Below are 15958 nucleotides of genomic sequence, written 5' to 3'. Positions count from 1 at the left end.
TTGAAAGCTAATCTTGAAGGACTAGACCAAGTGTGTTTTGCTTTGGAAATGGTTTACATCTTTTTATTGGGCATTATACAGCACTTCTAGAGGTAGAGCTTTTGTATTTCCATGACGCGTAAAATACTTTTACTTTAAATTTATAAATTACCTGGTATTTTTGTATTTTTAAAGACTTCTATTTTTTAAAGATTTGTATATTTTAAAAATTGTAAACCCTTGAAAAGGAGGCTGACAATAGTGTCTGAGTTTCTTGCGCTGCTTCTTCTCAGCACTGGCCCATTTATTGTCCCAAAGCAGTGGAAGGGTTAATACTGGGACGTGTAAAAGTGCTTTTTAAAAGCCCATTTGCAAAAATAAATGAATTTTATAAGTTTTTTATGGGTATCTAGTAAAGAGCAGTTCCTTTTGTTAGGTTCAACGTTCTCAAAAAAAGAGCAACCAGATTCTGTTTCTGGCGACTTCAAACATAAGATGACAGAGTACGATTGTTCAGCTCTACTTTGACTTACTTAGTAAGAGCTGAATTACACGGCCTGATCCATTGAAAGGCTGTTCATCTTCACTATCATTTCAGCCATAGGACGTCCACAGTCCACACTGCTAAACATAGATCTCCCCCAATAAATTCTGAAAAATGAGCTAAATGTTATAATCCTATCATCATAGGTAATATTTTTTTCAGCCACAAGCCTACTCCAATTTATGTATAATATTGACTTCAAATCAATGAGCCCCGATTGAAGTCCAGTAAACAGTTTAATCAATAGTCGGTTGAGTCAATATTGAGCTATGCGAATAATTACTGGTTCAAATGCCAAGGTGACAAGGTGCGGCGTTTGATTCATAGGTTCGGATTCTTATTTTTATTAAAAAGCTTTTATCTATGATTGTATGGAACATAATTGATAGATGGACAGATAAAAGTTTATTTTTACAAAAGACGAGTTTTTTTTTGCGTTATGGGTAGCATCTCAATTTTTTTTTATATTTTTTCAAAAATTCTAGTCACATTTATGTGGGTGGTGGGAATCGAATGAACTGTAAATTTAATTTTTGTTAAAAGGCTGCTTTGTAACCTTTGCGCTTTAATTAATACTGACAATTAATATTTGATGGTCATTAATTTCAATCCATACTTAATTTTATTTTTAATTCTGAAACATGACAATTTTCTTTTTTAACTAGACTATTCCAACCCTCCACCCTCCAACAACCCCAATAATTGTCACATTCCTACCCAATTATCATTCAAAGTGACATCAATCGTCACGTCACTACTCTTTGACAGCTTTGACAGTTCCCGCCCTAAAATTGACGTAAACGACATAATGGTAGAGTCTTACTTCTCATGGCAAAAAAGAGTCCACAATATAAGCTTTTACAGTGTGGGAAACCAACTGCAATCAAATCGAAATTATTGTCTTTACAACAAAAAGTGGGTAGTTGTAATAGTACTTTTTACCGGAATTCAGGGGTAATAGTGCAATTTTAGCGTTATGGCCACACAGGTGGAACTATTGCAGGTCATGATTTTTATTTTTACGTTTCATGGGTCTCGCTTGCTTGATTTTGAGTTAACCTTTAGTGTGTTTTTAAACCACTTAAATGTTAACGTTATGGAACTTACAATACAACAAGCATTATTTTATTTTTATAAGTGATCTTTAAAAATGTATTTATTTCTATATTATATTAATTTCTATAGATTATTATTATAAAAAAAGTTTTTTTGGGTTTTATAATCCATTTGAACGTAGTTACTGTACTGTAAACTGAAAATTATTGCTGAAATTAACTACCATTTGAATTATTTTTCTTTTTAATACTAATATCTTGAAACCATAAGACAGAAGATGTAAAAATAATAATTAGCTTTTTTATTTGTTCAATTCCATGTAAATTTTAAAAACAATGGAATCGATTTGATCCTGAATTATTTTTCTATTTTCAAGACTTAATTAATAATGATCAATAAATAAAATAAAGTTCCTTGTTTTTAATTAATTATTATTTTATAATAATGATTAAATTGCCTCCAACATATAGAGACCATGAGATACATTACGTGTAACCTCCACTTTATTTTCTTGTAAAACGTTAAAACACTTAATATGCTAATTCGATAATTTGTGTGTAATGGCCGTTATATTTTATTTTCCCATAAAGCTGGGTCTGTTTACAGCCGCCATTAGGGCACGTCCACAGATAATAAACAATTAAAGCTGCCCCACGTAATTAATATAGAGGCATCCGCGTTTCTAATCATTGTCTACTATAATAACAGTTTATTGTAAACCCTTTAGCCTTACAATAGCAATTATGTACCTTGTCTAAACCATGCTTAGCGCCGGCCAGCATAAGTAGACCCGTCCGATCTCTTACAAAGTGTCTCATCCCGCAGAAGCTGCGAACACCGACCCGGAGGAAGGGGTCTACGTACGCTGGTGGCCTCACAAACCATAGTTTCAATTTACAAAACAATGCCTTATCCATTTGCTACGATTCCACGTCAAAGTAGAAAACTCGTATTTTGATTAATACGTAGGAAAGAGACGGGGTGCGTGCGAGTGTTGCTCGCTTCGTTCCAGACTCTATAAATAGGGGATAAGGTCGATTTTCGACCACGTCAAGTTTTCCACTGAAATAGTGTAGGCGTATAGCATGAAAAGTAGGCAGTGTTTGGACATCGCGAGCCGTGGAGAGGTCATTGTAACTTTATTTTTAATAGCTACTTTCGGATTGTGCTTTTGTTCGTGAAGTGAACACTTTGCGAATTGTGCTCGCTCGTTACACCGCTCGCTCGGGAGTGGTTACGATTATGGTAATTTAGTTTTATTTTAGTAACGTTGTTGTAGTTTAGTGGTGTGAAACCATCCTTTTAGATCATTTAAATACTCCTTTTAATAGTTCAGACTATAGTTACATTTACTAAAACGATTTATTTCATCAGCTGTCATTAGCAACACCGCCCACGCTACATCGCTGACAACCGTTTATGTGGTAAAGTTTTTATAAAATTGTTTTACCTGACGGAAATGTATCACGTTGAGACGTTTTCTAATATTGAGAAGAAAATCATGAACATTAATTTATATTCTATAACATAAGGCCTTTTTCCAGCAGTCGACGTCATTTGACTGACTGAAACAACCGAACATTATGAGGTACTTACTAGAAATACTTGAATTTCGACCCAGAATAGATACTCAAATGATGCTTAACCATTTTTTACTCGGTCTTTCAGAAATAGTACCTCGGGCGACGATGTGACACATTAATTCTTTACTCAGGTGTTAATAAAAAACATAAGTTAACCATGTTAGTATGACAAGTTAAGCATTTACTTGGACCCATATTTTTCTGGATAGCTCTTGTTTTTTTTTTTTGCAAAAAATAAAATAACCATGAGTTATGATGGGAGTGACATAACATAATACATACAAGCGATGTATTCCCATGGCTGGTCTAATAAATTGCAAAACGAAGAACTTTTAATTAGTGCTATCGATCAAATCTGCCACTCAATACTCTATATACGGAGTAACGACAGTTAATTCTAGAAAATAATGCAAATTAAATTTAACGTTCGCTCATTACGCCGCCATCTTTGCGACTCAATTGAATTTATAAACAGTAAAACTATAAAGGAAATATAATTGCTGGCATTGTGCGTGTAATTAATGGATGCATTTTTGTTTGTGCGCGTACGCACGTCAGTTTGACAATTTTGATGCTATAGTGTCCTAAATTCATGTGAACTCTACTTGTCATTGGCACAAATAAGCCTATTAATATAGAGGTTGTATTGCCAAAAAAAAAGAAGAAGAGTACAAAACGCCTCCATAGTGCAATGAACGATCTTTGAATTTTTTTAGTGGGTACTACGAGTATGTCATTGTTAGGTCAGTCTTTATTGATAGAAAACCAGTCTATTTTAGTTATTTCTTATTTTTTGTTTTCACCTATTTTATAGTATGCGAAAATGTATTGTAATAAAAAAAATCAAAAAAAAAGTTTTTCTGCAACTTCACTTTGTCTTGCATGGCAAATAATTTAAAAGTCAACTGTATTTTTACATCGTCCGTTCAACTTTCCTGTTGCAACAATTTATTTACCCACTTATCGGTCAGTCATTTTAATATCTATCAGTATTTGCTGAAAACGTGTCTTTGGAAGGTAACTGTGCTCTGTGTTTGTCAAAGTGACAACGACCTGTAGTAAAAGTTGACAGGCGTTGCATTCAGAATGCAGAAGTAGGTGTAGATAACAGTCTGAATCATTCGTATGACCGATTACGATCTTTGACAAGTATAATAATGCATATTTGTTGTTTTACTAAGTATTTAGCGATAGCAAATATCAATTTTTATAGTGCAGTGTGGAAGTTAGAACACAATATTCGATATTTTGAAGCCGAATTATTTTGTTCAGAGAGCAGTGTAACGCTCTTCGCTCGTCGAAATCTACAATCAAAAAATATGGTCAGTTATTAAACCGCTTGTAAATAAAAAAAAACTGTTTTGCATAAAAACTAATAACTTTATTTAAATTTCATAGTTCTGCAAAATATACTTTCATCATAGTTTAACAATAAAATTGTGTCTTAAAACGTTCCTTTCTCTTCATAGTTTGTTTCCCAATGAAAGCCTCGATAAAATAAATTAAACTCAATTTATGCATTGATGTAATGATACTCTTCAATTCTTAATTGTATGTTTTGTTTGTGTAACTTGTAGAATGCTTAGAATTTTATTGCAGTCGTAATATTTATCTTCACTCATTTAACAACATTGACTTCCGTTAGACTATTTTTAATTTGTTTTTGATGTGTTGTTAATCATTTAATGTATTTTTAAATATATTGCGGTTTTCTGCTTTTTCTTAGGATGTTATCACTAAGGATAGAGCCGTTGGTTTATTTAAAAAAAATGTTATAACTTAACACATAATTACTTTTAACAAACAATTGTATTACCAACATTTAAAAAAATATATTTCACATATTCAAAAATAGAACTTGACTGAAAAAGTAAAAAAATCGTAAGTGATGCGTCGACTCCACTTCACTCGCTAGCCGATCGGTTAAACAGCATAGGCCGGACAGAAAAGCCTATAGGGGCGGTCCGTGGAGGGTGGAAACCTCGGAAAATTCACGTGCCGAGCCCACCCCTCGCTGTACACGTGCATCCAAACAGCCCAGTACTACCGCCTTTGCCTTACTAATCATTGCCGCTCGCGAAAAAAAAGAAAAATGAGCGCGCGCGTTTGACGTTTCAAAATATCATTTTCGAAAATAGAACGCGTGTGGCGCTGCCATTATTTTTTTTTTCTTTTTTAATGCCGCGTTTTTCTGTTTAAGCAGCGCAAACGTAAATGGAAACCGACCGCTTTGTAGTTTGAGAGTGGTTTATTACTTTTTTGTGTGAAATGGAAGGGAACGCAGCATGAGCCGATTACATGGTTAGTTGGCTACACTGTTTCAAACATGAACATTTTTGTTGCCACTTTTATTGTGTTTACTTGAAAGCTATATTCGACAGACAATAAATAATTTAATGCTTACATTGATTTGATTATGTTTATTATTAGAAAACACTTGTAAGTAGATTGGATAGCTAATTGTTACGCGTTTTTATAACTTGGCAAAATTCAATTAGCAATCATTATTTCTTTATTTATTTTTCAATATCAGTAGACCAATCAATACCTGAACGTTATTAATTAATAACTTAAGAATAGTCTCAGATTCATAGAAAATACTAAAATGATTTTTTTATCATCAGCTATGGTACAAATAAAATTAATTAATTAAATAACCCAAATGTTTAGTTATAACATAATAGAAACATGATACTTCTAACACTAAACGAATAACAAAATAGACTAATTAATTACCATACATTAATTAGTAAAACCAAAACAACTGCACCGAATAACAACGTTAGATCGTTTTACTTCGTTTCCTGGCACTTGACCTTATTCAAATCGCCAGTTAAAAACATGAAAGACGCCCATTGTCTTGTGCGTATTAGAAAAAAACTATTGCTGCTGAAAGTATTTAAAAATATTACACTATGGTATGTTATAAACTGAAGACTTGGCTGTATGGCATACCTATGCCTTTGCCTTTTCCTCAAAAAAAAGTACAAATAAAAAAAACATACTAAAACGAACCCTTTTGCGTATTAGAAAAATAAACAATCGCTGCCAAACGCATTTCAAAATACACTATGATTGTTAAAAACTTAAGACTTGGCTGTATGGCGTATGCCTTTGCCTTTTCCTCCAAAAAGAAAATACATCAAAGAAAAAAATACTATGATCAGTTCAAAGAAGCCTTGTGCGTATTAGAAAAAAAAACAATCGCTGCCGAACGCGTTTAAAAATAGTATTCTAAATTCAAACGGGCCATTAACCGGTTCCCACGGCCGCCATGCTGCTCGTCCTCGCCCGCCATTGGCCAAGCCCAGCATTAGAACGTGTAGACCCCACCGTTTGGCGAACGGCAAATTACATTTTTTTATAAGTCCACGACAGCTGCTCTATTTTGCACTCAGTCATCGGTTGGCGCTAGAAAATAACTGCCATTATTTGTAATTGGTTATTTTAATTGACTCTACCATTGTATTTCTAATGGGCTTAATTAACATGTCAATTTGATGGCGTTATTAGCCAAATAAAGACCCTAATTACGTTACACCTTTAATGTTGCTCCTTCTTCTTCTTCTTCTTTTTTGATGATGTTGGCAATACACGTCGAGGTCGACTTGATTTGTGCCATTTTCAAGTATTTAAGTGATTCGAGTTAGAAAATTAGATCAAGTAATGATATAATGAAGGATGATAGATGATACCCCTTCCCACCCTTTGAGTCTCAGTAAAGTTGTGGTGCTTTACTGAGACCTCCTATGGACAACTTGAGAGAACCAGAAGAATCACGATGCACTGTTTTGCTTCACTTGCCCACACCCATGCACGTTCACGAACACTCAATGGTTAATAATCCACCATTATTACACATTAATAGTCGCCCACGCACGAATTTGAGGAAATAAAACAAAACCGCTAACATGACGCTTCAGATTCCCGCCAAGAAGTCCTAATGTTGCTCCTTGTTAAACTTGTACTCTACCTAGAACTTCTATTTACTTATGCTTATTAATAAGACAGTTTATTGAATTCCTTAATTCCTGTAAAACAATTTATTTCCTACTAATCAAATCAACGTCAGTCAGAAAATAATCATGCAACAGGCATTTTATAAAGTTATATGAGAAGAAAAGCAATCAGGGTTAAATTAATAAAAAAAACATTGCCTAATTTAACAGAATTTAGTCAATTTTTAGATAGGTACAGAAGTTAGTGTCCTCCTTTACCAAAAGTCATCTTAGAATATCTCATGAAAAAGCATGATACTCCTTGTTATAAAAATAAAATAAAACTTTGAAATGTTTACGATTAGGAAATAACCTTAGAATTGGAGCTCAGAATTTGATGGATTAAGTACAATTTATTATAAGTTCTATAAAATAAATACTATCATAATCTTCACCAGTGAACATGTAAGCTATAAATGAATAACAAAAACCCATGCATATTTATTTAAACTGCCATAATTTATTTGAAGGAGAACCAGAAAATTGTTAAATAATAGCTCTATTTTTTCCCAAACAAGAGAACTGTGATTATTATAAAATAATGTCGTGCTTAATGTCTCTGTGTCATGCACTTTACTTTTATTTTTAGTCTATGAAACTCAATTTTTCTTTTATCCAACATTTTCAACCGTTGCTCATACAACTTTTACGTTATGAAGCCATAACGTAAAAGTCCTTATTAAGTTTAATATTGTGCCTTTAGCATATTATACTTATCTAAGTATGTAGCACTTAAAACGAAGTATAACAATGAAAGAATGCACTAGATTTTAAGGACATGCTTCAAATCCTAGGCTGTAAAATGGGTACAGATTAAATCATACACGATATAAAATTCCAATGGCTAAAAAGTACCTAATTTTGGCAAATAAAAATCAGGCGACAGTGATAATGATGTTTCACATCTCGTTTGCAAGTTATTAAAAATAATGTTACAAAATAATATTAAATGATTTCCTTATTACAAAACAGATTAATAATGGTGAAAAATTCCATACCCATGAGAAGGAGACAGATTTAATGGCTTGCCTTATATGAATATACTATGAATGAGAACAATTTGTTGTTGCATTTGCTTTGGATTATGGACAAGATGGTGGTTTGATATATGTATACAATGAAGATCGAATATTCTCGTAGTTTTTTCTTGGATTAATAAAGGAAAGATGTTAGAGGATAAAATGCCTTTACACGAAATAAAAAAAACTAAGAAGTAAGGAAAAAAATAGCCAGGTGTGAAGTTTTAATTGTGAAGAAAAGGTTTACAGAAAAATAACAACTTGATTTAGGAAAAAATCTATCCAAACTTAACTCTACATTTTTGTCAATGTTTTGCAATCGCTTTTCTTTTATGTTCATTCTAAGGGGCATTATTTTAAGGTCTGTACCTATTATGAAACGAAATTTAGTTATTCAATTTCAAGCTGTTATAACAGCATTGTTGAATCCAAATATTTAATGTAAAGCAAACGTCATTTATTGCCACGTGACTTAGATTATCCACATTATGATGGATTCATGTAAAAAACATGTTTCCATTCTATACCTTGAATCTATATCCGTATAGAACCATTTTCAGTCGATTTTCCACAATAATTATGTAATGACATAATTGAAAAACAAATTCAAACGAAAAAAGCAACCTTATTTTATATTCTTCCTTATCAGGCAAAGACAAAACTGTCCCTAATAGCTCCAATTGCAAGAACAAATAGTCAAACATTTCCCAACTGCAAACTGAAACGTCACAACATCGTTAAAATTCCCTACAAACACCATGAGCAAACATCTTTAGTTCGACTCACGCTCGTGTGTCATATACACATAATACAGGGTGGAAACGATAAGTGATCTCACTCGATTATTTCTAAACTATACAAGATATCGAAAAACTGATTGCTGATCCTGAACGTGCTTCACAAGCTCTTTCAAACGGTACCAATAATAGGTTACAGAATAAACTGGAACTATTCGAAAATTCAATGTTTCTAGCTTCCATACTAAATGTATGCTAGCCACACAATAATAGAAGTGTAATTTATTTTTTGTTTAATAATAAACTTAAAAAGTCGGTTAAATAAACTCGTAACTTGCATCTTATTTAAAATTATTTGTTGAAAACATTAGTATTAGGCTTTACTTGCTTATAATATTATCAAGAGATGAGTGCCATGACTGTGATAGTACTAAATGTATGGAAGATGGAAACATTGATTTTTTGGATAGATCCAATTTATTCTGTAAGCTATTGTTGATACCGTTGGATAGAGCTCGTGAAGCACTTTTAGGATTAGTAACTAGTTTTGCGATATCTTGTGTAGTTTTTAATATTATGTAACTTTACCAAATGTATGGAAGCTGGAAACATTGAATTTTCGGATAGTTCCAGTTTATTCTGTAACCTATTATTGGTACCGATTGAAAGAGCTCGTGAAGCACTTTCAGGATCAGCAACTAGTTTTTCGATATCTTGTATAGTTTAGAAATAATCGAGTGAGATCACTTATCGTTTCCACCCTGTATACATCTATGTACGCACATTATACGCTGTGTATGTCGGTGTCTAAACAATTCGTTAGTTGTTATTCAAGGTGGGCATGATTAGCGAATACGCAAGGTTAGCGGGCCGGTCGCCATTTTGGTTTTTGTTACGCGCGCAAATGGCATTGACATAACATTTTGCAAGTACATATTATTTCTATTGAATTTATTCGCTTGAGTTTCATTAAAAGTTTTGCTATTTTTTGCATGTAGTTTAAAAGAACAAATAAACAAGTATTGAAACATTACAATCAAAAAGTAGGAAAAGTAATTTTCATTAGATTAAAAAATATATTTTATGGTAAATAATGAATAAGTATAAGGAATATAAAAAAGAAAATTAAAATAAATTAAGCAGGTCTTTGTCAAGTTTTTTAACTTATACGTATTATCAGAACGATAATGAATTCAAAAATCAATCAAACTTATACCATACTTACATTCATTTGTTTTATGATGTAATTATTAATTGCTTTATTTATGTAATTTTACGTTTCGTTACAAGGAAATAAAGTTTCAGGAACAGTCTTCCATCAAAACAATGTAAATATTACCATATTTAGTTACTCGTTTTTCTAATCATTAATTGTTAGATTTTCTTTTGTCATTTTCTAGAATAAATTATTTATGATTGCGGTTATTATCACTTGGTAAATTCCATGACATAATAATTGAAATTAACTGTAACATTATTACAAAACCATTATTCTAAATAGGTACTCCAATATACTTAATGTTGAATCTATAATAATGTTGTTAACTTTTAATTAATTGCTATGTGGGTCCAATAAGATGACAGTTCAATTTTCCTCTAAGGAGTAAGTAACTTGGGCTTCACTGATTAGGTTGTATAGCAGTCCAGCTGTAGATCCTAGCTACACAGGAGTCAGTGGCAGAAAACGAAAATGTGTTTTTTTTTCATTTGATATTAGGGCAGTGAGTGATTTTGATCTTAAAATATCTAAGATTGCAACTTAAACCTTTAATTAGATTTCAGGAAGTATCAAGAGTTTTATCATCACGCAGTCAATTAGATATTTCGCGCTAAAAACGATTATAAACGTCAAGGCATGACGCGGCTGACACAGACTGCAATTACTGTGGTATAAACAAGATGATAGAGGTTTTATTTACTTAAAATTACGGAAATTATGTATGAATATTTTGACGACGCTATTACTATGTAACTAGATCATTTAAACACTTAATTGGAAAATAAGTGAAGACAAAAAAGAGGCATTTAAAGTAAAGCACCTAAGTTCCTAGCTATAGGACCAATGAAAAGAAGCCCTTTTGGCTAAAAAAAAAAATTTGAATTGGATATTTAAAGACAAGAAAAGGAGCAATAAAAGTACCTAGATAATTATAGAACCACGGTAAAGAAGCCGCTTTGGTAAAAAAATCTAGTTTTTTTTGCTTTTGGTGTCAGAATAATTTAGATTAATGTCCATATGGGAGACCCTCAGTTTTTCTCTAACCCAAAGCCTATGCAACCATTTCCATGGAGAAAGCTGGTACCTAATTTCTATATTCTTCATAATTATAATTTAAAGTGAGCTTACACTATGGGGATACAATTTAGATAGAGGAAGATGGCGCCTAAGCCTGTCTGTGAAAATTCTCTCCTCTCTTGATGAAATTATGTGAATTTGATTTGAATTAAGATGGTGTATAGCCAATTCCTTACAAGAAGTACGGTAGTAATTAAGATAAGCTTCTGCTAAAAACGTTTTAGGATTTTATGCCTTTGCTTATGCAAAAACATAATATTTAAAACTTAGTATCCATTGTTTTTGGGGCCAAAAATTGTCTATCACTGGAAATATCATTTTACTTAGCACTGGCTAAATGTACAAATCGCACGAAACCACAATGAAAATAAGAAAAAGAGATGTTCCATTTTCAAAATTTATTCTAAAAATAGTCTCCCGAAAGTCATTCGTTGCATAACGTATGGCCGAAAAATAGTGATAATTTTTGCAAACACATTTTTACGTAAATTATTTCATTTTTCGTAGAATTCGGCCATCGTGTGATATCTAGTTCAATCAAGAAAACAACAAGAGTTAGATTCGTCCCAATAAAAACCGTCCATTGTAGTTTTGAAACGGCTTCAATTGTTGTAATTAAGACTGTTGCTTCCTACTGAGAATTAACTGATACATTTCCTTGATATCTTCAAATGCTGAAATATGCGGAATATGATCAAGGAAGTAGTTTTGAACCAACCTTAGCAATGAACAAATTTATTAAGGCTACTGCGACACAAGCAGTTAAGTGTCTGAAAAATACGAGTATTGTTGACAATAGGTAAATAACTTTTTACTTTATGACCATACTAATTAAAAATTAATAGAAATTAACTGTTAAACGTGCAGGCATCAGTTAAAACATTACCATATGTAATCCTAAACAGGACGATAAGGAAAAAGCTGTTTAGTTCAGAATCAATAACACTGATTTGATCATTTGACGGCTTTTAGAAGCCCTAAATGTATGAAAACAGGACAATTTAAACGATCGTGAACTAAACGCTCTTTTTTTACTAAAACAAGTCTTAATATTTTTCAGTGTGGAACTTACAGTATTGAACCCACAAAAAATAGTATTGCTAACATCGATACATGCTGGTTGATGTGAAACACATCTAATCATAATATTTTAATCAAAAATTCGATTCTATTGGGGAAAGTTGTTGCATTTGAGCAGTAGAATCAATCCTTTTTTTTTCTCGCACCAATAGGTCACACTGATAACTTGTTTACAAACTTGCCCTTCACTGGTTGGGTTTTTATTGGCGGTCAAGCTGAAGATCCTGGCTACACAGGAGTTGCAGGGGTGGGAACAAGAGGTGAGAATAGTCCCGTTACACCGCCGGGAAGTCTACCGTATAACTTTTTAGTAGTAACTATCTCTTGCAACTTTTTGGCCTTGTATGTACACACAACAAACTTTTACTTAACCTTATTTTACCCAGAAACTTGGTAAACTAAACATACCGTAACTTTTGCTAAAACTTCAACGCGTATGCATTTTAGAGCATCGCCGTGGTTTCTCCAAACTTCCATGTTTTGCGAAAGCAATTTTGATGGAAGAAATTCAAATTTATCGGCACGATGTATACGTAAACTTGCTCAAATTACTCGCAGATAGTGTAAACAGTTTTTTGTTTACCGTATGTTTGAGAAAAAACACCCAATAAATATGTTAGTTCGTTCGTTCGTTCGTTCGTTTCAGCCGAAAGACGTCCACTGCTGGACAAAGGCCTCCCCCAAGGATTTCCACGGAAATGTTAGTTACCTACTTGAAATGATTTTCCTAAACTGAGAATAGAAACTGACCCTACGGTGTTTAATTCAAGGATAGAGTATGCCAAGGAAGACGTTAGGTCTTGATTTTTAAAACTGAGCCTAGCCACATTCACCCAATTCAAGTTTTTAAGCTCAATGTTTTTTAATGGAAACTTGGGGATATCACGTGTAATGTATTTAAACTGACCGCTCATTTATAGTCTTTCTTCGTAATACAAATTAGGCCCTTATGTACTTTATCGTATTCAAACATCACTGTATTGCGAACACTTTTGAGGGATATCGGGATATCGAACTCAAGTCGGTGTCGTCTCCTCTAAAGGATGCGCGGTGCCAAAAGCAAGGGCGTCCGTGAAAGACCAGCTTTTTGACATGCCCACGAGCATGTTCTTTTGTTCTTTTTTTTTTGCTGTTGATATTTATGTTCTTACTGTGTCAATAAAGTATTTCTATTACCTTAATGTACAGTCGACGGCACATCAGACAATCCATTTTTGTTCCAAAATAGCCCGTATTACAACGATATAAGACGCCACTGTGTTTAGCTTGATATGCTGTCGTCTGTACTTCCAGCACCTCTTATTACTACTTCAGCAGTACTAACCGCTCCTCCTCTTCCAGAGTCCCGCGTCGGAGTCGGACAGCAGTTCGGTGTCGGGCGCCAAGAGCCCGGCCGCCGCGCCGCCGCTGCTGCAACACCTGCTCCAGCTGCAACTGCAGGCGCAGACCCCGCAGGCCATTGCGCAGGTGAGAGACTGCTCCTAGTGTAGCCTTAAGGACAGGTCTTCCTGTGGACATTTTAAAAGCGTTTGAGCCCTGCTACAGTTGGAACTGCTGGAACATCTCTCTCAGGCCATCGCGCAGGTGAGAGACCCCCGCAGGTGTAGCCTTGAGGACAGCAGTACTGCTGCAACACCTACTTCAGCTGCAACTCCAGGCGCAGACCCCGCAGGCCATCGAGCAGGTGAGAGAACTATGAGGCTACCTGAGCCGTGTGGCTAGGGCAAACTAGAATTGGACCACCTGCACTCTTCCTGTGAATATCTTAAGAATCATTAAAAGCCCTAATACAGCTGCAACTCCAGGCGCAGACCCCGCAGCCCATCGCGCAGATAAGAGATCGACCACCTGCACTCTTCCTGTGGATATTTAAGAGACTTTGAGTCTTGCTACAGCTGCAGCTGTAGGTGCATACCCCTTTTGCCATCACGCAGGTAAGGGACGCCTCACTACATCTATGGAGCAGCTTTAAGGACAGTAGCTCCGTGTCGCGCATCAAGAGCCCTGATCTTAACCATGTGGTTAGGGCAGAGTAGAATTGGACCGCCTTCACGCTTCCTATAGACATTTTAAGAGCGTTTGAGCCCTGCTACAGTTGGAACTGCTGGAACATCTCTCTCAGGCCATCGCGCAGGTGAGAGACCCCCGCAGGTGTAGCCTTGAGGACAGCAGTACTGCTGCAACACCTACTTCAGCTGCAACTCCAGGCGCAGACCCCGCAGGCCATCGCGCAGGTGAGAGAACTATGAGGCTACCTGAGCCGTGTGGCTAGGGCAAACTAGAATTGGACCACCTGCACTCTTCCTGTGGATATCTTAAGAATAATTAAGCCCTAATACAGCTGCAACTCCAGGCGCAGACCCCGCAGGCCATCGCGCAGGTGAGAGAACTATGAGGCTACCTGAGCCGTGTGGCTAAGGCAAACTAGAATTGGACCTTATTTATTTATTTATTTAAAATCTTTATTGCACACATAAAAACAGTGGTACAACAGGCGAGCTTAATGCCATGTGGCATTCTCTTCCAGCTAACCAGAAAATTAGACAAAACAGAGAATTTAAGTAGGCGGTGCAAAATAGTACAAATACAAAAAAACTTATACTAATATAATACATAAAATATTATAATATATTAACCTTAGCTGGAGTTACAACTCCAAACGCAGATCCCACAGGCCATAGCGAAGGAAAGAAACTCTCCTTCTATTACCACCTCTGTACCATCTGAAACCATATTTCTCAAACCTAGAGGTCCGATTTCCAACGGGGGCACAAAAGTTTCTGCTTGACTTAGTTGGTGGAAGGACTCACTGCAATACTTACTTCATCTACAAGTGCAGATCCCTCAGGCCATCGCGCAGGTAAGAGACCCCGACAACAGCTCCCACGGTGTAGCCTTAAGGATAGCAGCTCAGTATCGGGCGTTAGGAAACCACCTCCACTCTTTCCATGGATGTCTAAAGAGTCTTTGAGCCCTGCTACAGCTGGAAATCTAGGCGCAATCCCCTTATGCCATCACGCAGGTAATCCACCACATCTACGGAGCAGCCTTAAGGACAGCAGTTCGCTGTCGGGCGCTAAGAGCCCTGACCTGAGCCATGTAGTTAGGGCAGAATAGAATAAGTCCATCTACATTGTTCCCGTGGATGTTTAAAAAAAGAGGCTGTGAGTCTTGTTACAGCTGCAACTGCAAGTGTATACCCCTTAGGCCATCGCGCAGGTGGGAGACCCTCCATCTGTTTACTGCTTTTACGATCTAGCAGTATGACCACCTATATCAGACCCAGAGCTCCGATTCCTAGAGGAGTCAAATGCTTCTGCCCAACTTAGTAGGTGGTAGGACTTGCTGCAACACCTGGCTCAGCTTCAGCTGCAGGTGCAGATCCCTCAGACCATCGCACAAGTGAAAGATCCTCCACCACAGCTCCCACGGTGTAGCCTTAAGGACAGCAGTTCGGTGTCGGGCACCAAGAGATACCTCAGGTCATCGCGCAGGTGAGAGACTCTCCATCTGTTTATTGCTTTTACGATCTAGCAGTATGACCACCTATCTCAGAACCAGAGCTCCCCAGCAGAGGCAAAACATTCTGCTCGACTCGGTTGGTGGTAGGACTTGCTGCAACACCTGGTATGGTATCAACTGCAGGCGCAGACCCCTCAGACTATT

The 15958-nt window shown here is 35.6% G+C and overlaps 1 protein-coding gene across 1 annotated transcript in view; it reads left to right on the top strand.

Moving 5' to 3' along the window:
- The first annotated feature begins 8205 nt into the window (after nt 1-8205).
- LOC135083618 (mushroom body large-type Kenyon cell-specific protein 1-like) overlaps nt 8206-15958 on the top strand; it is a 32264-nt gene continuing 24511 nt past the window's right edge. The window contains exons 1-3 of the mRNA XM_063978318.1: nt 8206-8259; nt 13634-13759; nt 14634-14672. Of these exons, the coding sequence (XP_063834388.1) occupies nt 8206-8259; nt 13634-13759; nt 14634-14672 (219 nt within the window). The remainder of the gene's footprint in view (nt 8260-13633; nt 13760-14633; nt 14673-15958) is intronic.

Source organism: Ostrinia nubilalis, chromosome 24, assembly GCF_963855985.1.
Source record: "Ostrinia nubilalis chromosome 24, ilOstNubi1.1, whole genome shotgun sequence".
Classification (NCBI taxonomy): Eukaryota; Metazoa; Arthropoda; class Insecta; order Lepidoptera; family Crambidae; genus Ostrinia; species Ostrinia nubilalis.
The sequence above is the reverse complement of the archived record's forward strand: the minus strand, read 5'-3'. Positions and strand labels throughout refer to the sequence as shown.